Source organism: Pistacia vera, unplaced genomic scaffold (assembly GCF_008641045.1).
Source record: "Pistacia vera cultivar Batoury unplaced genomic scaffold, PisVer_v2 Contig169, whole genome shotgun sequence".
Taxonomy (NCBI): Eukaryota; Viridiplantae; Streptophyta; class Magnoliopsida; order Sapindales; family Anacardiaceae; genus Pistacia; species Pistacia vera.
In genome coordinates this window covers 1,049,211-1,076,355 of record NW_022195779.1, presented here as the reverse complement: position 1 = coordinate 1,076,355, position 27,145 = coordinate 1,049,211, and the positions used below count along the sequence as shown (strand labels likewise).

The following is a 27,145-nucleotide window of genomic DNA, read 5'->3' as shown; positions in this document are numbered from 1 at the left end:
CTATAAACCTAATAACGATTGAACGATGTCGTTTCGTGTTCGGCGGTGCTATAAAAACAGACTAAAATAAAAGCGAATGTTAAGTGCAAAGCGGGAGTGTCGTTGAGTCCTGCTTACTGAACCTGACTCTCTTCATCAAATGAAGAGACTAGGACCCGAAGCCGAAGGTCCTGCAATTAAAGCTCTCGGTTCTCTCTTTAAGCTCACTGAAGTCTACTTATGGTGAGTCAATCTTATTCATTGTTGGTTAGGGGTGTTCAATTATCTCGATAAGAAATTTCGTGAATAATATAATTTTATTTATTAGGCTTCTTGTTTAGCCGATTTTATGTGTTCTATTAATTCCATAGGGATGATGGTTGGGGGGAAACGTCAGAAACTGAAGGCCATGTGAGTATTAGTGCTTTCGACTTCATAGTTTCAAACTTTTCTACTTGTTTCTTGATTTGTGGCTATCTTTTTTTCCTATGAATAGAAATTGCAGCAAGATATTGATGTTGCCAGCTCCACCATAGTTTCTTCAGCTAGTGGCAAGTGTTTCATTTGTTGTCTATTTCATGCTTACTTGGGTTCGCTCTTTAGGAATGTTCACAAATAAGTGGTTTTAGTGTTATTTTGTTGTGCATGTTCAGATTTTAACTCTTTAGCAGAGGATGTAGAATTGGCTGCACAGATGAACGAACTGGGTCTTCCCCTTGCGTTCCAAACTAACAAGGAGGTAAGATGATATTCTGCTGCTGTTCCCCCTTCCCCCTTCCCCCACACCACACCCCCCCCCCCCCCCCCCCCCCCCCCCCCTTTTTTTTCTGCCTGAAGCAACACTATTGTTGCACTAGGGTTCGAGGTTCTGCAATGGATTGCACTTTTCCATTTCACTTGATGCATCCTGCCTTTATCTATATAAGAGAAGACATCAAATTTGTTGATGATAAGAGTCAAATTGCATAACTGATGCATCTCTAGATGTCTGCAACAAGAGAACTAACCCATAAGCAAAAGGATTTCTCTCTCTCTCTCTCTATCCTGAGATTGGATATCTTTTCATTGTTCTTATTATTATTCTAGTCTTTGTTCAGTTGCTGATATTGACATTATTGCAGAAGAGGAATGGAATGACCGGGGGCAAAAGGAAGGTTTCACTTATGAAACATTCTCAGAGTCATAAAGAAACCATGGATGAAATGCTAGAACTTTCCAAAGTNGCACTAGGGTTCGAGGTTCTGCAATGGATTGCACTTTTCCATTTCACTTGATGCATCCTGCCTTTATCTATATAAGAGAAGACATCGAATTTGTTGATGATAAGAGTCAAATTGCATAACTGATGCATCTCTAGATGTCTGCAACAAGAGAACTAACCCATAAGCAAAAGGATTTCTCTCTCTCTCTCTCTATCCTGAGATTGGATATCTTTTCATTGTTCTTATTATTATTCTAGTCTTTGTTCAGTTGCTGATGTTGACATTCTTGCAGAAGAGGAATGGAATGACCGGGGGCAAAAGGAAGGGTTCACGTATGAAACATTCTCAGAGTCATAAAGAAACCATGGATGAAATGCTAGAACTTTCCAAAGTGAGTGAGCAGGAGATGGAATTTCCTACTATTTTTCATGATACCACAGGGAATTCTTTATGTTGCATGTCAATGCTGGGCCAAAGTGAATCATCTCATTATGATGTTGCAGTGGATGGCAGTGAATCTCAATGCCCTACCAGAGAAGAAGAAGACTCAACAAGTTCAGGTAGGATTTCTGGTTCAACTGTCGAGAAACAAATCTGTGAGAGAATATTTCATGTTGTGTCAAACAATTATGGGAACTATGATATTGGACTACATGGTGATCATATGTCAAAGGATGACACGAAAATTGTGGTGGGTTCAACTCCTGTAGAGGCTGAGCGTGCACCAGAGAGTAGTTTGACAGATGCAGGAAATGACAACTTTAGTAAAGGACTTTGTGGATGTCTCATGGAGTATGACTGTTTAGAAGTATCTTCAGTGGCTATTTGTGATAACAAAGGTGATAAAGTTTGCACCAATAACTTCGTTGAGCAGACACAGGTACCTGAATTATTTGTGCATTCTTCAAGGTTAGAAGTGGTCAACCAAGAGGAAATTGACATTTGTAATAGCAATGGTGATTTTGGGGATTGGATGGTGTATTGGGACTCTTTCTACCGGAGAAACTACTTCTACAACATCAAAACACATGCTTCTACTTGGGACCCGCCCCCAGGCATGGAACATCTATTCTTTGTTGACACTTCTGATAAGTCCAATGAAATGACTGCTGAAATGGCTAAAACAGTTGTTGGCCCTTCCATTAATGTCTACTCAGAATCAGCAGATTTATGTGTTTTGGGGAATGATGCTGAATCATTTGATGAATCAGTAGATCAGCCACTTGATAAGGTTCCACTGTGTGCTGCTGATCACTCTGTGTCTGGCGTTTGTTTTCCTTCCTCAAGCAGTAGTTTGGATCATGTGGATGGAATTATTGGGATCAGTAAAAGTGATGGTGGTTCGTTATGCTTTGCATCTGATAATCAGGAGCATATCAACAGGTAATCTGGCCCTGTTTTTTGTTCTTTTTTTTTTTTTTTTTTTAAATTTGGCCTTTTATCACATGTTTTATTTTCATGACCTTCAGTTTTGTAATTGTACAGCCAAGAAAACAGCATCAATCAACTGGGTTTTGATGAGTTCTACAACAGTGAGTTGCAGCTGCCATTCATAGACAATTCTGGTGAAATGGATTGTGTTGAGCACTTGGATGAACCTGATGCCAATATGGAATGCAAATATGATACAGCCTTTCAGGTATCAAATGATAGCAGGTAGAACATGGAAACATGACTTTCATTGTTTGTTTCAGCTTCTCTATTGACTTCCAGAGGTGAAGGTCTTTTTTGTTATTATATTATTGTTTCTGCTTATGATGCCTAGCTTTAGTGCAGCTTGACTAGTCAACTCATTGAAGCAGTTGTAGAGCATGATGATTTGCATCTAGGGCCTGTGTTTGGTGCAAAAGATAAATTGGATTTGCAGCTTGACCCTGGCACAGCCAAACAGAAAAAGAAAGCTAGAAGAAGGCGTGCTAGGAGGAAACTGTTTGACGAAATTGAAGGTTCATGACTCAAATTTTACTTTGTAAATATTTTATTTATTTTTAATTGTATCATCTTCCTATGGGTGAAACAGTTTGAAAACTTTTCCTTCGAATTGCAATCCTAAAATGAGGACATGACTAGATATTTGCTTTCCACCTTGAAGAGAGTGTTAAGAGCATTTCTTTTTTAATTTTTGTGTCTGCATTAGGCGACCCAATTGTTGGATGGCCATTAGCCTTTATTCTCCTTTTTGTGCTGCTTATTGCTATTCATATCTTCTAATACTTCAGTAAAATTACTTTCAAAACTTGGTTAGCGTGAATTAAGTGATTCTATTTTTCAGAGGTTCAATTTGATGGGATGGATGAAGAGTTTCCTGCTAACATAGGCAAATACTGGTGTCAAAGGTACTTACTGTTTTCCAGATTTGATGATGGTATAAGAATGGATGAGGAAGGATGGTTTTCTGTCACATCAGAAGCCATAGCTAAGCATCATGCAGTCCGTTGTGGTTGTGGAATTGTAGTTGACTGTTTTACTGGAGTTGGAGGGAATGCTATCCAATTTGCTATGAGGTGTGTATTACTTCCACTCTGTAATGCGGTTCTGTTCTTAAATTCAAAAATGTATTTGAGGGTCGTATGCTTCACTTGTTAGACAGTTGCATTTTTAGACAATGTGGTTTCAATGTTGTTCAGCCAATAACTATTACAGCTGTAGGTTTAATAGTAGCCTTTCATGTATGTGATCTTTGACTTTGGATGATAATAATATTTATTACATTTCGTTTTTGGTGAATGAACCACTAGCTATGGGAAATTACTTGGCTTCTAAGAGTATGTCCAACGTAAATCTACCTCAATTAATTTCCTTCCTTCACTAAGAATAATCTGATTTTAGTGTCTTATAGTTCAACTGCATGACCAGTAACTTATCAGCTATACGATTACCTTTGAAATAACTTGGTCAAGAGATGAAAGAATTTAGTTCACTTGTAAGACTGTGTTTTCGTATTTATGATAGATATGTACAGAGCTATATATCTTTCTTTCCTTTTAATATCAAGTATGTTTAACTGTGGATGTAAAACTTTCATTCTATCTTCAAATATTCTTGCTTGATGTTTGCATTGTTTACTGCTTCAGGAGCAAACGTGTTATTGCAGTTGATATTGATCCGAAGAAAATCGATTATGCATATCATAATGCGAACATCTATGGAGTTGTCGACCAAATTGATTTCGTTGTGGCAGACTTTTTTCTTCTGGCACCAACATTGAAGGTATTAAAAGCTTTCTTGTAATTATAGATTTTTATTGATGGTATATGTTTCTATTGTTGTCCGTCGATTTTATATGTCAATGCCGCAAAATCCTTTGGTTTCTTGTGAGGTTTAACTTAAGCAGTGAGCGAAAGATATGCTTCTGTTGCTATGGACACTGGCTACTCACTTTTAACTTTCATCTCAATCCATTAAATTTTGTATCCATCAGCATGTATTGGCTATTTCTTAAAAAAACGGAAGGATATCTGTCAAGATAGGGTTTTCTTTTTCCTCAGTGATTCTACTAGGTTACTGTGCATAAAATGATTGTCAGTTATTTGCTGTTATTTGTTGTATCTAATGTCCTTCTGTATGTATAATGTGCTGTGCTTCAGGCAGATACTGTCTTTCTGTCACCTCCTTGGGGAGGTCCTGATTATGCTAAAGTGAAAACTTATGACATCCAGACAATGCTTAAGCCACAGGATGGGTATTTCTTTTTTGTCTAGTGCTTGGCACCTACTTTTATTTGTTATAGTCGTTAGCATTCTCTATAAGGTTGAAATACATAGTGCTTTGATATGTACTTATGCAGATATTTTCTCTTCAACTGTGCAAAGGAAATTGCTTCAAGAATTGTCATGTTTCTTCCAAGAAACATTGATCTCAATCAATTGGCGGAGTTGGCTTTATCCACTGTTCCTCCATGGTCATTAGAGGTAATTTTTAAAATATTTCATGGTCATCATGCGTTTCTGATGTATAACTGGTAGATATTTCTGATATGGAATGTAATGCCCATTTTTCCCATTCGGCTAGAAGTTTAGCTAATGATGTATTATGAACTGTAACGTAATGAGCATTCAGGTGCATCAATGGGGCTTGGATGTGCATATGGATGTCCATTTATACCGAATCACCTTTTTTTAAACTAGCAAGGGTGATGGGTTTACCCCCCTCTTTTATCCCATGGAGAATGAGACAATTCCTTTTCCTAATCGGTTCGGTGCTTCTTGGATATTTTAACTTATACATTCTCAGTAATCTACCATACTTTGGAAAAGTAAACAGTGACTATTGCTTGATAATTTCTGTATTCCATTTTTCAGAGAAATTTTTTGAGACTACCGTACAGCATGCTTTTATTTCACTCTATTGTACAGAAAACACAAACTCCTGCAGGTTCCTGTAAGATAATCTACATCTACCTATTATTCCTCCATGGTCCTTTTTCTGAGTCTCCTGAGCTAGGTGTTGCCCATTTAACATATTGGGAGCCCTGTCCCCTTCACTGACAAATATATTGCAAAAAATTCATCTATGAATCTCAATTTTTGTTGTTTGATTTATTTTAAGAGTATCTCCGACGTAAATAATATTATTAATTTCATGTTTTAAAATCAAATATTTATTTTCTTATTGCTATGGACCAATGTTCAATGTTTATGTCAGGTTGAGAAGAACTTTTTGAATGGCAAGCTGAAGGCAGTAACTGCTTACTTCAATGATACGGCAGTTAGATTAGAATAAATGAGCTGGGCTCAGGTGGGGTAACCAGAAGAGCATGCCGGAACTGAGGTCAGCACGTTGTGATTGCTGATGCTATACAAGTTGTGTGATTAAGCTATTTCATGTACAGTTTTGTAAACTATTTAATATTATCTTATTTTTGGTTTCAACTCTGTAAATCGTGGGAAAAAGTTCACTCTTTGTTTACAGTGTTCTTGTTAATTTGTAAAGGGTCAATTGTATATGGAGAATGGACTATGCCCAAAACTTTTTTCCTCTTGGTTTATAACAATACCATAACAAAATATTACATGACCATGTTGTTTGTTAAAATTAGTTGGTGAAAGGAATGTTTTTGCATATTAGCAAAATCTACACTACTCTTGGATGAAATGAGTACTGTTATGACCGCCAACCAAAAGCTATTAAAATTAATTCCTGCATTAGTAAGTTGAGAATTGGTTGGAAGTGGGATGTGTTTGCAGAGCAGAGCAACTTTTATGGCGGATCAATGCATGAATGGATATCAAGTGACGTTTCCTCATTAAAGTGGGCATGTTTATTGTTAAATAAGTGAATAATCTATTAGTGTACAACTGGAGTAGGTGAACTATCTTTTGAATGGAACAAATTAAATCTGTAATTTTGAACTTTTATTTCACAAATAAATAAATATATTGAAAGTTAACGAAAACTTTTTAGAGAAAATAAATTTGGTTCCATTTTAGTAACAGCTTCCACAGTGTTTTTCAGTTGACATGTGGTGTAAAAGACAGAATCATGTTCTGACTAATTTTTGAAGCCCTCAATTCAACAATGACTCAGACCGATAATAACAAGGTCGCTCTTACCAAAGCATTTCATTTATGCGTCTTGTCCAAATTACCAAATTCAGCACTCTATTTATTCAACTTCAAATTAATTTTTGATTTGTGAGTTGTAACCCAGTACTAGTAATATTCAGTTTTGTTCTTCAAATATGCATAATCACGATTCTCTTCCAATTGTTTATTATAAGCATCACCCGTTTTGACCGGCATGTAGCCAGGCTCTCCAGCTGGCTGGCTACACACAGTGTCACCACTGCTCCCTTCTCGAGGGCTTTTACTCCCAATGATGTGTCAATTTTCTTTAAATAAATGAGATCCCCGGAAGATATAGATCGGGCCATAACCATAAATTATGTGATGTGCAATTTTACACCACACGCATGACGCGACTCTGATATTTGCTTAATTTTTACTAGATTCGATTGGATTTACCTCGTAGGAAAAAAGAAGTTTGATGTTATTTGATCACATGCAGATACTAAGTACATTAGTCAATTCGATTGGTGAGCACCCACCACGGCACATTTTATGGGGACACTCAGATATGGTCACCATTTTCCTACTCTCAATGTTTATGTTCTTAATGGAAAATAATAACTCTCTTTGACCACCGATTTCCTATTAAATTCAAATCTTTGCAAAAACATTATTAGTGATTTTCATCAGAAATTGCGGTTTGTCTATTTTTCAATCAACGTGCCTGAAAATCTTTTACTTTAATATAGTTTATTAGATTTTGTTACACAATGGTGTTTTCAAGACCATAATTCATCATTATTATAATTACTTTTGATGGCGTTAGTTATGTTCTACTTTTTAACTCAATTCTTTCCTCCAAGGCTCTGCCTAAAATTTTTAAATTAAGTACAGTATATTACATATTTTGAAAATTGAAATAAACGGCCGTAAATTATTTTTTGACCATAATGAAATTATAACCATGCGATGCGCCGTGGCCCGAAAATAAAAAGGATAGATAACATAATAATATCTGACATGAATTTAAAGTCAAATTGACAGTCAAGGCAATGATGGAGACCAAAACATTAAAAGCATAAACCCCACTCGACATTCACCACTAACTGTAACTTTAAAATCATCATTTTAAACCTTAAAAAACAGTTAAATTTTAAGCAAAAGCCGAATCATTTTGTCCTTTTCTCTGCTTTTTACTTTTTCCTTTCGCAATCGAAAATCTACTTGTTTGTTTATATAATCAGAAGTCATAAGCAATTCTTTAATTAACAATTAAAATCACATTTTATAAGCTAATCCGAATCTCAGCCTCCATCACTCCACTCACCTCACCTCAGAGTCAGAAGCTTATCTGAATGTGAATGTAAACTTTGCAATGCCGGAGCTAGGGTTTCAGGATCAGAGGTCGATGAGATCAGGTTTCAGAGCACGTGACGCTAGTCCTGACTCCGTCATTTTTACTCTTGAATCCAATTTTAGTTTATTTTCTTCTGCTTCAGCTAGTGTTGACCGCTGCTCTTTTGCATCTGATGCTCACGATCACGACTCTCTCGCCTCTGAAATCTCCCTGGTACTACTTGCATTGTCTCACATTTCAAACTTTTCCTTCTGTAAATAACATTACTCGATGGACTCATCTTGATTTGGCTTTTCGGATGATTAGATTTTTTTAAATAATAATGTGCATGCATTTTCATTTTATTAAATTTGTTTCTTTGAAAAGCTTGAGTGGCTGTATGAACTGGTACCTACTTGGAGCAAAAGGAAACAATTTTGAAAATTAAAATGATGAGAAAGGATCTGTTTGTTTGACGGTGAGGATTTTTTTTTTTTTTTAGTATTAGAAATAAAAATCAATCGAATTTTTGGTGTAGCACTGGGCAGGACATGATCGTGAACAGCAAGAGAGTTCAAGTGGTGGTCCAGATCGAGATCCAGATCCAAACAAACCAGCGACACACTACAATAAGCAGAGTCGTCTCACTAGAAAAGCCGAAAAAGTGAAAGGTACAGCTATTGATATTCATTTAACACCTTGTGGAAAAAAGTTAAAGCTAAAAAAGACACCTATGAACAAAACAAACCACCACGAGCACCTTTACAAATTTCAAATTCTCTCCCTCATTCACGGTTTCCTTTCAATTATAAGCAGTTCATAAAGACGACAGCTATGCTACTATAGAAGACGATAATAGACCCTTAGATTCAGCCAGAAATTCCTTCTCTCAATCTCTCAAAGGTACCATATAATCTGATATTCCAACTTAAACCAAAATCAAACATTTGTTTTTGTTGATTACGGTAAGAATCTGTTCTTTCCATAGACTGTCAGGAGAGGAGATCCAGAGCTGAAGCTCTATCAAAGAAACTGGACAGGAGAAGACCTGCTTCGTTAGATCTAAATAATGCTACCATTTCTTCTCCACGCTTGGGTGCTATGAAAAAAAGCTCAAATTTGGCACGCAAATCCGGTACATTTCCTAGCCCAGGAACTCCGAATTATAGGCACACAAGTGTTGGAATGCAGAAAGGTTGGAGCTCAGAGCGAGTGCCACTGCATACAAGTGGGAATAGAAGGCAAGTGAATGCTGCATTGTTTCCTTTCAATAATGGAAGGACATTGCCTTCAAAATGGGAAGATGCTGAGAGGTGGATACTTAGTCCTGTTGCCGGTGATGGTGTTGTTAGACAATCATATGTGCCTCCCCAAAGGCGGCCTAAATCGAAGAGTGGCCCCCTTGGCCCTCCTGGAGTTGCATATTATTCATTGTATTCACCTGCAATACCGATGTTTGATGGGGCACCTATAGGGAACTTAATGGTGGGTTCTCCATTTTCAGCTGGTGTATTAGCAGCTGATGGCTTGGCAGTTCATTCTGGTGGACATGGTGGAGCCTTTCCTGTAAGGATGGATCCTTGCATGGCTCGCTCGGCTAGTGTGCATGGGTGCTCTGAGGTGCTGAACCCACCATCCTTGCCCTCACAAGGTAATGAATGTGTTAACTACTTAAATGATATTGAATTCCTTCTCCTACAAAAAATCTGTGAAGAATCTTTATGCATAGTCAAGCAGACATTAAGCAAGTGATATTTCATATTGATGTTTGATTGTTTGTTATGTTGCTTGATAATGAATTTGGAACAATCAGTTATAGTTTCTATTAACAACTGAGTAATTACTCCATATTAATAGGAACAATACACCCAGATCTGATCTCTAAAATGCTTTTGTCTTGAACGGTAACTGATCATGATGTTCAACCTTAGCCTACTGAAATTACGTATCTGATCTTGGAGTGTTGGTGTTTATTCAAACATACAGAGGAAAAGATTGATGAGGTCAAGGATGCTGCCACTGATATTTCTCGTACTATATCAAGAAGGGACATGGCAACTCAGATGAGTCCTGATGGTAGCACTCACTCATCACCCAAAAGGCAGCCTTTCTCCTCTGCTGCGACTGCCTTACCAATTTTAGAACTCCAGAGTGTTCATTCCTCGAAATCAGAAGTAAGGGATGTGCAGGTGGATGAAAGGGTCACAGTGACAAGGTGGTCCAAGAAAAATCGAGCTCGGATCTCTGGGAAGACCTCAGAAATTGTTGATGACTGGAGAAAGAAATATGTGGATGCTCAAACACCAGCTTGGGATATTACAGAGTCTGCGAAGAGCATTTCAAAGTATGTTAGCTCTACTGAAAATAACTTCTGGTCCCTCTGTTTTATTAGGTCATTTGTAAGAATATGATATGGGCAAACTTAGGAAGTGATGAAGGCCTTTGGAACTATAATTATAAAAACACTGAAGAAATGCTATGTTTTTTATTATTGTTTATATATGAAACAGCAAGTACAAACATTCAAGTTCTTTGATTATTGTTTAAAATGCTATGTTCTTTCTTTCAAGCTCATTCGTATTCCCCAGGAAAGTCATGAGATGACCCTTTTGGCTTTTGGCAGGACAAAAAGAGAGGAGCTCAGAATCACAGCATGGGAGAATCTGCAGAAAGCAAAAGCTGAGGCAGCAATTAGGAAACTAGAGGTTCGCTTCTGCTTTCTTGTTTCCACATAGACATGCTTTTAAGTTGCTCTTAAGACAGATTATCTATGAAATTTTGGTCCAGTAAAATTATATCTCACAAAAAATTTGATGTTTTCTGTTTGTTTGTTGCTTTTGGATGGTTCATGCAAGACTTTGTATGAGTCCTTTTAGTTGGAATTTGTGAGTCACATTCTAACATATGGTATAATGGGGTAGATTTCTTAGCAGATTATTTGAAGTATGATCTACTTGTTGGATGTGAGAGTGAATACCTTTCAGATGATAGCAGGGAATCATTAATAGTACAAGAACAATAATTTCCTGACCTGAGTCTTTCTTTCTTCGGGTTTTAATTCTTAGAACTATAGATGTCTGGAAAATGATAATTGCAAAAGATAAGTTTAATTAATGTTGCTCAAGTATAACCAAGTTATCGAGGGCTTATTTGGAAAATAAAATGAATAACCTGTGGAAACAAAGAAGTAATAAGAGAGAAAACAATCACATATTATCTTTTCTCTGAATTATTTCTTCTTTTCTTGTTGCCTTACTTGATCTGTTCCTTTGCTATATCACTTATCTTCATGGTCTACACGGTGTTCTTTAATGCCTTTATTTTTTCTCCATAGATTGATGGCTTTCTTGATTTCTAAATTTATTTTTTTGAAATAAAAATGCATATCCAATACAGTGCCAGATTATGGAGTGGTACTTTGAATATTACATAACATCATATTGTTTGCATTTTTGGACCTACGTTACATAAAACTGGGGCATGAGCATTTGGTGGTTGCTATTTTTGACTGGAAATATATTTCAGATGAAGCTGGAAAAAAAGCGGTCTTCATCCATGGATAAGATCATGAACAAGTTGAGATCTGCTCAAAAGAGAGCTCAAGAAATGAGAAGCTCGGTGTTAGCCAACCAGGACCGTCGAGTTGCTAGGAGTACCCATAAGGACGTAACATTCCGTCGAAACAGCCATATGGGTTCCTTGAGTGGTTGCTTTACCTGTCACGCTTTCTAATATCATCAATCCATCTGGTTCTCCACTTTAACTACGATAATTGTGAGGTAACTGTTACTTCTAGTTGTTTGTTAATCAGGATTGCAACTTCTTAATCTTTTGTCAATTGCACTTATGTTAAGCAGGACATGCCCTGCTATTTTTGATGCTTGATTTTTTAAAAGTCAAATACCTCAGCCTATTCTTGTCAATTGTAAATGACTATGTTAAAATATGCTGATTGATCCTCATGAATAGATACTTTAGAATCTATTTTCAAAATGCGAGGGAAGAAATTTCATTTCTTTAAAGCAAAAATATAAATCAACAACATGATTTGTAAAAGGTTTGGATGCACTTTCACCATCATTCTCACTTGGCATGCTGGAACCAATAACTGGATATGTGTATTTTAGTCAGAATGCATTTGAAAATAACATGGTAATACATTGAATCCCCAGATTGAAGAGATTGCATTCAATTAGCTTATTTTGTTAATTTATTGGGTCCATATAACATCCAAATACTCTTTATTCGTTTTGGTAATATATGTTTTGATGCTTATGGAATGTTAATTACATTTGGGACCAGGTAGAAGGAGTGATAACTGGAGTTAGCAGAAAATTAATAGCGTAACAGAGATGGCAAGTGACCCAACTACTACATTGGGACCAATTTGGCATGGATGCAACAGTTTCTTATAAGCTGCAACTTCTTAGTTGCACATTCAATGTGTCTGAAGAAAAGAATAGACAAATAAATCATAAATGTGTATGTATGTATGTATGTATGTATATCAGCTTCCGAAATATTCTACTTTGTTAAAGTGTGCCCTTGCAAATGGAAATACCGCTCATCTGATGATTTCGTGTCGCAGTCTTGTAAGCTGCTGTGGATGATTGAGAGACATAATGGCATCACAAGAAAGAAACTGTTGGTTTTGGTTTTGAAAGCTATCTGAAACTGAATTGATTATTATAACTCGGTTCCTTTCTTCTCGACTTCTTAATATTTACCCAATTACGTATCCTTGCAATATGCATTAAGCTTCTTTTTAACCAAGACATAGCAGAATTGTCTGCCGATAACGTTAATGAAATGAAAATTACTTTTATCGGTTGAGTAAATAAATGTATACCACCAACCAGAAATAAAATCATAGAGATTATGATGGTCGTATCAGTGGAGTAAATAAATGCAAAAAATTCATAGTCATCATGAAGATCACCACCAATAATAATTAATATGCTACATCTCATCACAACGAATTTCCTTAAATGCCAACATGTACTGTCGCCGGCCTATATCTTCACAATGTAATTAATTGTGTACTTAAAGCTAATTTACTCTGTACAGACCATGCACATGCAGCAACTCAACCCTCCATTCATCTGCCTGTTTAAATACATTAACCATCCATCACGTCCCAAAACTCATCGGGCTTGCTTTATTTTCTTCAAACTTCAAAAATATGAATATATATATATATGACTATCTATCAATTCCGGATAAAAATGATGTAATAGAAGATATATTCTCATTGATCATATGCTGAAGGAGCAAGTACAAGTTAACTGTTCAAATTAATTTCCTCTTATGCTGCCTTAAACTGAAAAGTAGACGAGATGGCATGAGTAGATTAACATATATAGTTCACGTTTACAGAACCTAATTTGGCCTGATAATTTAACCTCTCCATTCTCTCGTTTAACAAGATTACAGATACACAAATTAATCTGTGAGCTACAACTTATTAAATGTAATGGTCAATTATGATATAACTGGTGGTGGTAGTGGTGGCCAAGCCAAAGATAATTGATGATGATGGAAACGACAATTAATACTAGTAAAACCAGAAATTATTAGCCAATATATTATATAACTTTTGGTCCTGCATCTTATCAGCAACTGACCAATTGTGATGATTATATGAAAACTCCTGATAAACTCACTCTTAAAGGGGTAAACTTATCTGTAATAGCTAAAACATCTCCAGTATAAATGTTCCTTGTAAGCGACACGAACATGTACTGTGGCGGACTGGCGTGTCTTTTCACATTTTGTCCAAATTTTGTTACAAGTTGGATGGAGTCACTGAATGAGATCTTGGGCTTGGAGAGGCGACGTTAGGGAGCCCAATCGGGTAGCATTATCGTAATCTTGAGGCCCATGAGCTGATAATCCAGGAATCACCAACCCAATAACTCTAAAGAACCTCAAAAACCAACCCTCCCTATAATCTGGACCCTCTATGTAAGGCAGAACAAAACCTCGTATCAGTTCCCAAACTGCATTTACGTACTTGGGTAGTGCCCATAACAAAGAGAAGTAGTTCTTGTTCGGCTCCTCCTTTGTAACCTGAATAATAAACCAAATTATCGAGAAAAATGCCAAAGAAATTCTGGAAAAATCTAGAAAAACAAACTCACTTGTACAATATAAAAGGACTCACCTTCCCTTGGTAGAAACTATTGTAATAGAAGCAAGCCCCGAAGTGCTTAAACAAGAGGCTTCTATCATCATATGGCAACCTTGGAACTATGTCATTGCAGTAAACATATCTCCTATAATTCACCTCATACTTATTTAAGTTATTCTCCATAAACTCTCCAAATTGCTTGTCTCCCACCCTTGGTTGCCCAAATGTGTACACACCTTCTAATCTCTCCAGTAACCATGACTCTTCATGGAACACTAGCACAAACACAAACAGTATCGCTAATGCTCCCCCCAAGCTGTGCCCTGTTACTATAAACTTTGCTTCCTTGTTATTTTGTAGCGTTTCTCTCAGCATTTGTCTGATTGAATAGTAAGCAAATGGGTGCTCATTTTCTAGGTCTATCTCCTTGGGCCAACCTCGATTTTTTTGTAATCCTAGAGCTTTCATAAAGCCGCTATGTATTTTACCCACGTTTTGAATTTCATACCAGGAGATATCGACATCTGTGCACCACGCGATTGCATCAAATGGCTCAGTGCCTCTAAAAGCGACTACGATTACATTAGGGTCAACCCTTTTTTCTTGAAGCAAGAAGGCTTGCGTTGAGAAGAGTTTCTCGTAATCTGCAAAAGATATCAAATTAACATAATAATATAAGATCAACAATCGTGATTCATGAACCCTTATATCATATACATGGAAACTCCAAATACATAAAAGGCTTAGGTAAGTGTATTAGGATTCTTAATTATCAGTTCACATATCATAAAATAGAATAAATAAATAGATCTTAATTATTAAATCTGAAAGATGCATTCCACGACATAGAATAAATAAATTCAGATAAGTGAAAAAAAAAGCTATATATGTTAATCTAAATCAACTGAATATTTATATCGTAATTTCGGAAGAGTATAGTGGATCATGTGTATCATAACATAAATCAAGTAAGAAAAAGCATATGTTAATGTCTTGATGGCTGGTGACTGTCTTATCTGTCATCACTATCTATCCTTCAAATTATCAAGATTGACCAATCTATTCAATCGTGGACTTTTTATTTATTTATTTATTTGTTATTTTTATTGTAACTTACAAGGAGTAATCAATTACAACAAAGAAACATCGTATAAATTACTCAATCCTAAAATTAATTATACTTGAGTCCTTAAACGCGATTCCATCCCTTAATTATATTCAATTCGATAATGCATTTAAGAAACCAACACAGTACAGATAATTTTGTCACTTTACCGTTCCAGAATCTGTAGAACCCCAAGAATTCCATCTGCACCAAAGAAAATAGATAATTAAATTACACATGGTCGTCGCCCATCGTCAATCTATTAAATGAAGGAAATATATAAAATTTAACATGATTACTTAAATTTTTTCTTTTCCTTCCTCTCTATTATTAATGTAATTATCATATCAATCTTTGCATGCATGGCTTACATTCCAGTGATTTTTGACAATGTTGTTGATGAAAGCTTTATTCTCATATGAAAATTTAGCGGCCATGAGGGACAATGACGCATAATATCTCCTGTCATTATTTGGTTTAATGTGACTGTCTAACTCAACTCGTCTGTCAGTATTTCCCACGACGGATGTGAACGTTGCAGATGATCTATCTGGTTTCACGAGCTTTCCTGCAAAACATCATTTCCTCATTAACACTGATGGTTAAGCGCACTGCTATAAGGATTGTTAATAAATTACCCAAAGAGAAATTCAATAGAAAATTTTATTATGGTTTTAATAAGATTAAATTTTAATTTTTTGAATCATGGTTTCTACAGTCATCATAATCACCTATAGCTTCCATAACTCCAATAATTAAACCATTATTAACTTGTTATATGGTATATATCTCTGCATTAAAGTTTTGTGATATTCCTTGCACACCAAATAAAAATCCCTAAATTTGAACCAGCTGGTGCTCATGAGACCACATAAATTTTGATGTAATTTAACATGCACAGACCATGAGCAAGCTAGTATTAATAATTATGGAAGCTTTTTGAGGGAAAAGAAACCCATACCCCCCCTTTCATCTGTGTTTTCATTTATAAACTATGCATGTTGTGAAACTAATGGGGCTCACTTGTGTTTTCTTCCAACTTCATAATATGAGTATCTATTATTTTGTCCAGATCAAATTAATTTCTAATGATAAAAGATGCATTGATCATGCTGACAAACACACAAACCTCATCTTATATATATGTAATAATTAACTATGTAATGTACCTAACATAAAATGGCACTAGAGCAAGACCAAACCTTTCAAGCCGTTGATTAAAAGCATGAAAAAGCCTCCGTTGCTCGACAGGAGATTTAGCCACAGCTCGAGCACATATCCTACTGTGGCCATAGGTTTTCTCAAGGAAAAAAGGACCTTCTGCGCGATTACGGAGATAAATATGAGCCATCGATAGCCAAAACTCCTGTAATTGTGTCTTTCTGGGCAGTCGACAAACCTTTGTCGCTTCAATTCAGAGGAAAATAGAAGAAGAATGAGATCAACCAAACTTGCTTCTTTCGGCTTGAGATGCAGATAGCAGCTACAGAAAGGTTCGACATCCATGGCTTGGAAGCAAGGAAAAGATGATGAGTTGCTGTGTCAATGTATTGAATTTGATAGCTTCTGAATAGATTCATATTTTAGTACAGGAGATGCATAATCATGCACGTTAGCTTTTGAAAAGTAGCATGGTTGATGAGGACAGATTAATTAATATTTTGTTGGGTTTACATGGATCAGGACATATTGAATTATGGAATGTTGACTTGACATTATTAAAAACTAATAACTTTTATTATGGGTTTTTTTTATTACTTACAGAATAATTTGTCAGCCATTTTTTGTCCCTTGTCACATAGTACCTACCTGGTTTTAAGGTATAGGAGAATGTTTTAATAACCAACGAGGTAAAACCCGACAAAGCGGCCAAGTCCTAGGTAGACTAGTTGAACAGATTTAACCAATCGGTGTTTAAAAGTTTGAAATTTAATAAAAATACCCTTAAAAATTATTATAAGTCCTTACATGTTTAAAATTTTGCAAAAACATTCCAAACACCATTGTTGACATCGACAACCCAGGCCAAGAGGGCATGTTTTCAGTGGCGGCAACACTCTCATCACCACGAAAACACTCCTCCCAGTTTCTTAATTAAAACCAATCTCACCTTTCTCCCATTCACTCTGCCAATCGTCGGCAATAGACTGCTTTAGTCGATTGATTTTTGTCATTTTCATTCGATTCACTCACCGAAAATCACTCTCTTCACCACATTTGGACTCATCGGCACTCCCTCTTCAAAAGCTCCAATATAGTTTACATCGTATACTCGTCGATCACCATCCATAATTCTTGGGTTTAGAGGTAAATAGTTGAAAGTGATAACCCGCCCGACAATGGTCTTGGGTCCCGGTTGAATCGGTTTAACCGGCCGGACATCAAAACACTAGTACATGATCATCGTTAGACAAAGGGTTTCACTTGTTTTGCAAAAAATATAAGCATTAATATCCGCAATCATTTGTGAAGCGATTTATGCGACCATCCAATAACATTTTACCCCTACATTCACCTCAATTTTAATTCACATCTTCACTAATTTACTAATTTAAAAATATGTCACCACCTCGTCCCCCATTCACGCTATTATAAGGATTTAAAACGCGGTAACAATTATATATTCGTCAAGAGTCTCAATTTGGCAGGGGTTCAATATTTGACCTTATAAGCATATAGAATTAGGAATTATATATCTAAATGGTCATTATTAAACTGCTGCTTGTATACTTTCTTAATAATTAAGCAAACCTTTCTGCATATAAAAAATCTCCGATTTGACGAGACTAATTCAGCAACAAAAAATATTCTATAACCTAATAATAATGGTGGCTTCATATCAGCAAAGTAATAATGATGATTATTGAAACGACAATATAATATAAATTTTGGTCTTGGATCATATGACAACTCACCCACTTAAGCCTAATGTGAAATCTTGTCTATTTAGCTAAAACTTGACGCCACCAAATTATATATGTTCAATATCGATCCTTTGAAAGTCTATAGAAGCAGAATAGCATTGTCTCTTCACTTTTCAGAAACGGAATTCACATTTTGTCCAGATTGAGCGGGTCGGCCCAATCGGGTAGGGTTATGGTAATCTTGAAGCCTATGAGCTGATAATCCAGGAATCGCCAACCCAATAACTCAAAAACCAACACTCTTCGTCACATGGACCCTCTACGAACGGCAGAATAAAACGTACGTCTAATTTGGGTCACTCTTGGCCTGCAATATTTTCCTTGTTGGCCAGCCAAAAATATATAAATGACGATGATTTAAATAACAATAGTAGTTGATTACAAATTAATATTAGCCAATATTATTTTTTCTTCTTATTAATTATATGAAAACTTAAGGTTAAAAGGAAAACTTGGCATGTGTTATATTAGCTCCTACCCACCAGCCACTAGAGACTCTGTTCAATACGTTCCTTCTAAGTTACGTAGTCAAAGTATGTAGTAAAAGTGTCTTCTGTCAATATAAAATAAAATAAACGTTTATAATGCTTCTTGATACTCCACTTCAAATTGATTTCGTTTTGTTAAATACCAAAATTACATTCAACGAATCAAAGTCAATAAAAATTGGACAAGGCCATCTCGTAGTTGACCATGTGTTCACTTATGTTAAATTGTACTACCACTTTGATATATTTATTCAATTTTACATTGTAACCCCTCTGATTCTACATATGACATGATGTTTGTTCCTCCACCTTATCTAATGGGTGAAGCTATTAAATTCTTGGTCTCATACATATTATTCTAGAGAATGAATTTGGACAAAGCTAGTATGATTGATTGCGATGGAATGCATGACACCCATCAAAAAAGGACAAAATGAGGAAGAATATACGAGAAATGTGTCCTCCTTCAACACCCTATAGCTATCACCAAAAATCCAATCAAACCAACATATTTTTAATGATTCTTTTATAATATGTATTCATATGGTTGGTTTGGTCCATATTTATTATGTCTCATTATACTTTTATCGTTTTATGAAGGGTGGATTTATTCATCTTCTTCCACTAAATCTTTATGGTTTAAAATTCGGAATTTCAAACAAACAATACTTAACAAGTTTAATATCGGTATCCCAAGTTAATAGCAAAAAGATATTTGTAATTCGGCAAGAAGAGAATAAGTTTGATTAGAGTGTTAATTTTGGTACAAGATATTTGTGAATATTAAAAGCTCTGTCCAAGGAAATAGAGAGCAGTTATGGAGTGTAAGGGAGTATGCCCTATATTCACTGGACAAGGGGGCTCCCCTTATTCAAATCTGAAGAACCCTCGATATACGGATGTTGGAAGATTATTGGAAACTCTCACATGCCTCTTCTGATGATTTCTTTGACCATGTCTTATTTGCTACATACTTTTTCTTTTCTTTTCTTTTTTCCTCATAAATTAATTTTATGCATTCCGATATAAATCTTTTATATTGTTTAATATTTATGGTAGATTGAATTCGATAAGGATTCGATTGGAGTGGGAAGGAATAAACAGCTTTCGGTGAGGAATGATTCTTAAGACAAACATTTCACCATTGGATCTCTTTTTCTCGCTCTATCCAACAGCATAAATTACATTTCTCTCCCAATTTTTTATTTGGGGGTTGGTTGGATTTAATCAAGCAAGAAAACCAAGAACTTTTCAAGTAATGGGTCCAGAAAAGAGGTTCAAGTCCAAATAAATATATACTAAGTCCAGCCCATTACCTGTCCACAGCTTCGGTCATAACTAGCAATTTGATCAAGTAATATCTGTTGACGATTAATGCAAATTCTTATCACAAAAAAAAATTGTCAATTTTAATTAAATTAATTAACACTGGTAATTCTTTCAGGCTGGAGAAGTTTATGGAATAAATAGGGGACAAATAAAAAACACCTGGCACTCTCTGCTTCTATTAGCTTGGCAGTCGATCCATTTAATTAAAAAAAATTCAATAAGTGAAACTGAATGGGGAGTTTTTTGCATTATTTATTTTTATAGAGAAAGGATGGACAAAGGAAGCAGAGCATATAGGATTGGGATCTCTTAAGAGGTGCCAAATTGAGTTTGGATTATTATGCACAAACTTGGAAGCGAGTTCAATTAAAATCTTCAGAAGCGAGCAAATTTGTGCATGAAAATTATGCATTCTTTTGTACGAAGACTTGTGTCTTTCCACTGACAAATAGACTCTTCATGGGTTAAATACAATTAATAAAGAAACCACTGTTATTTCAAATGGCAGTACCTAAAATAGTTAATGAAAAGGAATTCCATAATGGCTTATGCAATCCCTTTCAGTTGTCAACAAATTTAAAGACAAAATATTTGGGATTGCAACAAAATCACTTGAAGTTCACGTGACAGAATGAGGTAATATTAGGCCTAATTAATTAAAAAGTCCGACGTGGATTGCCACATAACATTGCGTTGACTAACGAAGACGTCATCACTATGCCACATTGGAAAAAGGGCCCTCACCGCATTTTGTCAGTTCTTCACGTGGACCTACCACGCATTTCTCCTTGTCTTCAACATGACATGGAAACGACCACCATAACTTACTTAAGTGGTGTTATATATACATTATTTTTATATAATATTTCTCATACAATGTTATGTGATAAGGTATGATTAATTAATTTAAAATTAAAATTAAACTTTCATCTAATCATATTTTATCATATAATATTGTATAAAAATAGTGTGTATGTAGTATTATTATATCTTACCCTATACTTTTCCTATCATTTCTGTGCAATTAATCTACAAACCCGACACCTGTTTCTGCTTGGCCTATTTGTTAATATTCCAGCTCCAAAGATAATGTTTTATTAAATCAATTAGTATCCTGTGACATTTAACATCATCCTAAAATTTATATGGTATTATAACTTACACTTAATTATTAATTGATACTATTAATATCTTGAATTTAGATAAAAACATAGGATATATGATATTATAAATGTTTAATTAAGCACGTTTTGCGACAATATCTAGACAGCTGTCAATTTCAACGTCTTTCATTTGGGTTTCTGATGTTTTGTTTTATTTGTAGACGGGAGGAGCAAGTTTTCGTTTTCCCTATTAAGATGGAGCATGTGTCGCCAATTGACCTAACGGGCATGGGTATTCCGTGCACTATGGTCCCGAATTCTCACAAAATTCTATCAACATTTTGGTAGATGGTTTTGAATAGTCTGTCAACCCAATAAAATTATTAATTAAATATATTATATTTGTTCTTCAAGTAAAAAAGAAGGTAATCATTTTTTGGTTTTCTCAAGACAAAATATGCTTGTGTGTGTCCGTCTGTCATGGTTATTATGTTTATAATGCGGCATCTCTGGTCAGGTTCTTCATTTTTTTCTCCAGTTGGAATTGCGTGATTTTTAGAGTTCCACAGACAAGGTGGCCACCAAATGTTTTTACAGACATGACAGGAGTGAGAAACAGAGAGAGATTCTTTTTAAACAGTTGTGCTATCTATCAAGCTATTGTCAATTATTTCATAACAATACAACAGGGATTACAAAGTTTAAAATATCAATTGAATAAAAAGCCATGCATGATTTTTTTATAATCCCTTTGAACCAACATGGATCATTACTAGAACAATATTGCAGCATTTATACTTGAGCTAGCTAGCTAACTGTTTTTTTTTCTTTTTTTTTTAAATTAAGCATCTCCAAAATGCTGACCGTTGTATGATTTTCCCATAGAAAGATAACAGCCGTTCGACGACAGTGGGGCAGGGAACCCTATTCCGGTTGGTCTATTAGCTGCAGCTCTTTCCAGTGATTGCACTTGAGTCTTCAAAAACTTGACATAGTGAATTGCTTCGTCTAGCATTGAGGCCGTGTCCATTTTTGTTCCTCCAGGGACAAGTCGTTGAAGTATTCTTATTCTCTCACTTATCCTCTCTCTTCTATGTCTTGCTGCGACGCTTTGAGGATCCTTTGATATCTTAACGTTCCTTCTCTTTGGTGGCTTCACTGATTCTGGGTCTATATGAATTGGCTGCATGGCTGCAATTCGAAAGATGGTTTCCCTCATCGCTGCCATCGACACGTTCCGCTTCTGTGATGGAGTAGAATAAGAATCTGCACCTGCTAAATCCACACCACCTCTCCAAAATCTTTCATTTGTTGAATAGGATAAAAAACTTGGCCCTTGAACTGGATATGTGCCAGTAAATGAGATGGTGGATGGTTGGTTCATAAGAGAAGGTGAAGGTGAAGCAACTTGTGAGTTATCAATGAAATGAGTCATGGAACCAATGGTGGTGCCACTACTTGCATCAGTTTCAGTTGGGGGCAATTCAGCCACATTGTTATAGGTGCCGTAAAACTCGGGGAACTTGTCCATCTGCATCATCATCATCATCATCTCCATCTGCTCTTCTGTTGCAGACTTTAACTGGTCAATCTCCATGGCTTTGCCCTCTTTGTTTAAAAGAGAATCTTGAAAAGAAATTACGGTTAAAAAGGAGAGAGAAACAAGTAGTAGTAGTAGTAGTAGTAGTAGTAGTTCAGAGCTGAGGAGTACTGAGAACCTGATGGACAGAGGGATGGGGAAGATAAAAGAGAGGAGTGTAGACTGGAGTTTTTATCAGAATGTGCAGTGAAGGAAAGAGTTATAGACACAAGGCCACAAGGGTAAGGAGAAGAAGTAAAGAAGAAAAAAAAAAAAATAGAATAAAATAGTGATATCGGGAACAGACTATCAATACTGAGAAGATTATATATATACACATATAATACAAGTGGTTGAATATTTTATACTATATACAACAATAGTGTAAATGCTTTACCAATCTTCTTTTACTCCTTTGTAATCCCAAAAGTATTCATTTTTTTTTTTTTTTCATATCTTCTTATATATTCTGAAAGTTAAAATTCATTTATGATGATTGGTACCTCTTTAAGGCGAGAGATAGAACAAACTCATATATCATACCCAAATGCTTTTAATTACCCAAATGCTTTTAATTAGCCATAATGCATCCTTTTTTTTTATTTTTTTTATTTTATATGACCGGGAGTATTCGGATTAGTTTACGCGCACCACAACTAATCTCCCAAGATCTTGAAACTACTGATCAAATACGAGTTCTGTGGCTACATTTATTAGCAACTACGAAGATTCAAACTTGAAAAATCATATAAGATCCTCCTCTTGCTCTTTTATACTCATAGAAACTAGAACTTAGAAAACTATATTAAATTATTCTCTTAAAAAATCATGTTAGATCTCCCTCTTACTTTTTTATTATCAGAACACCAAGTGATAGTCCATAATGCATCTTAATTCCCTAAAACATAGATATATAATTAATTAGCGGTTAAGTTGATAAATTAACCCAATTAAACAAATAAATATGTAACCAAATTGAGAAGTTCTACAGATTGAGATGATGAAGCGACGAGAAGGTCCAATGAGCTAGCAGTTGAAGGGCTCAGATCTACCAACTGTACTTTCAGGGACTATAATAATTAATTAGGGGTTTTGTTGGTGCATGAATCATTATTTTTTCAGTGATTGAAAGCTATATAATGCAACATTGAGTGGAAGTGTTGGGGTCTAATGTTTGTCTTAAAAACCAGTTTCTTTTAAGAAACAAAAACCCCACAATCACATGACAGGTGTCAGAAATCTCACCAGACCCTTTTAAATGATTTACCTAGCCAGTACCGGCCGGCAACAATAATCCGATGCCATTGGATCCACCGGAGAATTACAGGTGGCAATGGTCCAGTGGGGAAGGGGCCTAGCCACTGTATAATATTATAAGTTGCATTATCTTGATATGCTGCTGCAGCTACAGCCTAAACCACCTCGCATACCAACAGTAACAGGAGCGCTTTTCGAGATGGATCAGGTCCTTCATTGCGCAACCTGCATGCTTCATGAGCTGCAATGGAATTGGAATTGGAATTCCTTTCCCAACGAACTTTACCACCAACTGCTCATCAACTGGCTTTATTTATTTTTTATCCACTACTTCAGCTGCCGGCTATCTAATTTATTTATTTACGATGCTTAATTAAAAGCCACTTATCTACTACCTTTTGAGTTTCGCTTCTCTTTGTGCAAGTTATCTTCTCTGATTATTGCTCTCTTAATTTCTTTGTTTGATGCATTCAATATCTCCAATGAGACTCAACTTCTCAAGTCATATCCATTCTTTATCATCAAGTTCGCATTAATATTGCTGAAATTCATAACAAATATATTCATTGTAACGAGATAGGTGAGAAAATATTTCAATAATATGAGTTCGGATTTAGGTGAATTAAGATAAATCGTACATATTCTTTCTTTTTACTATTTTTTGTTATTTGTATGTAATTAATTTTATTTTGATTCCAAATGTTTTTTAATTCTTTCAAATAATAATTCGAAGAATTTCTAAAAGAAAACTTAATTCAAAGATTTAGTTTTCCGGATAAGTTAAAAATTATGAACTTGTTTTTCTATCTTAAGATTTTGATGGGAAATTGTGGACCTTAGTTGTGGACCACACCGACTCAGCTCATAATGATAAGATGTAGACATTAATAAGGAGACATCTAGGGTTATTATTAAGGGTGTTAACGGTCGTATACATCCTTAATGTGACACATAAATGCTCAACGAATGCTTTAACTAAAGTATAACCTTCCAGATTAACTAAATTCCATGAACATCACCATATCTATACATCAATGTGAAGATTAAATCTTCGTATTCCATTAAATCGACAGGTCAATCATTAATAATACTAACCTTAATCTATGACTCTACACTACTCTTAATTTGCTTGCACATGCATATATATATATATGAAGTTTTGGGGATAAGCTCCCTCCAATTAATTTCATATAACCGTAGTTGGACACTGAAATTAAGTAACTACATATTTATATTAAAGGTTTGTATTATGAAGCTTGTAATCTGGGTAATAATAACGAATGCAGGCGCAGCAAACCAGCTTTTTACAATATGAGATGTCTAACAGAAGGGAGAAATAAATTATTAATTAGTGAATGAGTTTTTATAATTTTGTTCTTCTTTTTGCTACAAAATTGTTGATTGAAAGCACTAGTTTGCAGAGGTAGATGGAGTGGTAAAAAAGAAAGAAACATGTGTTTTGTTGTTGGTATTGCCTGCTCTCTATTCTTCAACACCAATCCAAGACACTGAAAACTCCCTACCACCCTGATTTCAAAGCAACTTTCCAGATTGATCACCAGAAAGTACCCTTTCTCTCTCTCTCTCTCTCTCTCACACACACACACACATATTAAAATATTACATATTATTACAATTTTTAATCAAGCAGGGATGAATAAAGGGACATGTTCTCTGCAGAAGAGGTTCATTTGGATAAAAAGAATCCAAAGGTAGAGATCTTGGTGTTGGATTGGGCTTTTTACTAAGCATTATCACGGTTGCACCACCTTATCTTCTCTTCCCCACATCCCATTTCTTTATATTTATAATGCTTATCTATATTATTAATATTCCTATATATTATATTAATTCTTGTTTCTCCTACTTTCTTTCTCACCCTCCCTTCCTCATCGGGAACTGCAGGCAAGGCTCTCCCTGTCAGAAGAAAATAAACCTTTTTCTATGAATAAATATATAATATATGATGATGATGTTATTCAATCACAGATAGTCCCACTTTTTCTCTCTCTGCATGATTTTCAACATTTGAATTAATTTGGATGATTTTTCTTGTAGCCAAAGTGCAGCAGTCCGTCAGTCAAAGCATATTGGGGGTATGTTTTGGCCTTTGGTTTCTAACTTTTTCTCTGGTGTTTTTTCACAACTCCAAGAGGACACTCTTGGAAGGAAAGAGTGTAAGAGTAGAGTTTGTTGTTATTTTGGCTTTCCTGGGTTGGTGTTTGCGTCATGATAATGTTCTCATCTCATAATCATCGTTATCATGACTGGTTTTTGCTAATATGGAAAAATATTGGGCTCTACGCTCTTCCTTTTGAGCAACATGTTTGTCATTGACGTTGCAGCCCATTACAGCAACGAACAAATTAAAATGTTAATTAAAGAAGCTAAAGTAACAATAGAACATGCCATTACAGATTAAATTATACCAATTTATCTATTCTACTTTCCAAGTTTCTAACAACTTGCCACAAGTGTCGATCAAATGATCAATAGAATCTCATATTTAACAACACCCACCATCCTAGTATGAGGACGAACAATTCCTAATTGAAAATCATGCAATTGTTTTTCATATTATTCAATAATCATTTAATCTGATATGCTTCTCCTTGGAAGGGCCAACTAAATGCTAGGATAGTCTCTGCCAGGCCTAACACATGTATCATGTATGGATGCAGCTACCGACAAAAGAAACTCACCATTCTAGAAAGCACCTTCCAAATTTATTAATATTTTACAAAACTTAATTGTCATTTTGTCCAAGCAACCATCGCATAGGCCGTCTACATGCATTTTTGGTCAACAATATATTTATTGCCCCACCAAGTTTAAATGACATTTGCGCAACCTTTTAAGATTTTTTTGTAACCAATAATAATATACTGAAATCTTGCAAAGATTCTCTTTAGGAAGATTTCTATAGTATAGTGTAGTAACAAAAAACAACAGAAGACTAAAACAAAAAATCAAAATAAATATATTCACTTTTTATTTATTTTTATCACATTATTTTATACGAACATCTTTACAAGTATAACGTTACTAGTAACAAATGCATAACCTCATGCAACAAATTACAAAGGTGCTATAGGACATGTTAATCCTAGCTTCTAAAACAAAGTGCAGTAATCAATACAAGTCATTATAGAATTACTCAACTTCATTTCCTTAATTCTAAGGGGACTTAGTATCATCACTTTAAA

General features: G+C 35.4%; 4 protein-coding genes across 6 annotated transcripts; 2 read left to right on the top strand and 2 right to left on the bottom strand.

Moving 5' to 3' along the window:
- The first annotated feature begins 79 nt into the window (after positions 1 to 79).
- LOC116125685 lies at positions 80 to 6,213 on the top strand. 3 transcript variants are annotated; one of them, XM_031411414.1, is made up of 11 exons: positions 80 to 222; positions 476 to 530; positions 633 to 718; positions 1,474 to 2,564; positions 2,667 to 2,820; positions 2,953 to 3,127; positions 3,454 to 3,685; positions 4,256 to 4,391; positions 4,769 to 4,863; positions 4,969 to 5,092; positions 5,826 to 6,213. In XM_031411414.1, exons 1-11 carry the CDS (start codon positions 220 to 222, stop codon positions 5,901 to 5,903), a joined length of 2,229 nt encoding a protein of 742 aa, XP_031267274.1. In that variant the 5' UTR covers positions 80 to 219; the 3' UTR covers positions 5,904 to 6,213. The 3 variants fall into 3 exon arrangements, with proteins under 3 accessions (XP_031267274.1, XP_031267272.1, XP_031267273.1); XM_031411413.1 differs by lacking the exons at positions 80 to 222; positions 476 to 530; positions 633 to 718 and having other exon boundaries at positions 1,490 to 1,572; positions 1,685 to 2,564; XM_031411412.1 differs by lacking the exons at positions 80 to 222; positions 476 to 530; positions 633 to 718 and having other exon boundaries at positions 1,478 to 2,564; positions 4,946 to 5,092.
- Positions 6,214 to 7,983: 1,770 nt separating this feature from the next.
- Positions 7,984 to 12,561, top strand: LOC116125653. The gene is made up of 8 exons (XM_031411375.1): positions 7,984 to 8,258; positions 8,563 to 8,695; positions 8,841 to 8,927; positions 9,013 to 9,675; positions 10,011 to 10,368; positions 10,648 to 10,729; positions 11,550 to 11,803; positions 12,327 to 12,561. Exons 1-7 carry the CDS (start codon positions 8,064 to 8,066, stop codon positions 11,754 to 11,756), a joined length of 1,725 nt encoding a protein of 574 aa, XP_031267235.1. The 5' UTR covers positions 7,984 to 8,063; the 3' UTR covers positions 11,757 to 11,803; positions 12,327 to 12,561.
- A 1,097-nt stretch (positions 12,562 to 13,658) lies between these two features.
- Positions 13,659 to 16,842, bottom strand: LOC116125682. Its single transcript, XM_031411410.1, has 5 exons — positions 16,462 to 16,842; positions 15,631 to 15,827; positions 15,430 to 15,463; positions 14,188 to 14,798; positions 13,659 to 14,093 (listed from the first exon to the last, which is right to left on the bottom strand). The coding sequence occupies exons 1-5, from the start codon at positions 16,763 to 16,765 to the stop codon at positions 13,827 to 13,829; spliced, it is 1,413 nt and encodes a 470-aa protein (XP_031267270.1). The 5' UTR covers positions 16,766 to 16,842; the 3' UTR covers positions 13,659 to 13,826.
- A 5,013-nt stretch (positions 16,843 to 21,855) lies between these two features.
- Positions 21,856 to 22,782, bottom strand: LOC116125694 (transcription factor HEC2-like). Its single transcript, XM_031411423.1, has one exon. The coding sequence runs from the start codon at positions 22,698 to 22,700 to the stop codon at positions 21,945 to 21,947; it is 756 nt and encodes a 251-aa protein (XP_031267283.1). The 5' UTR covers positions 22,701 to 22,782; the 3' UTR covers positions 21,856 to 21,944.
- Positions 22,783 to 27,145: the final 4,363 nt, after the last annotated feature.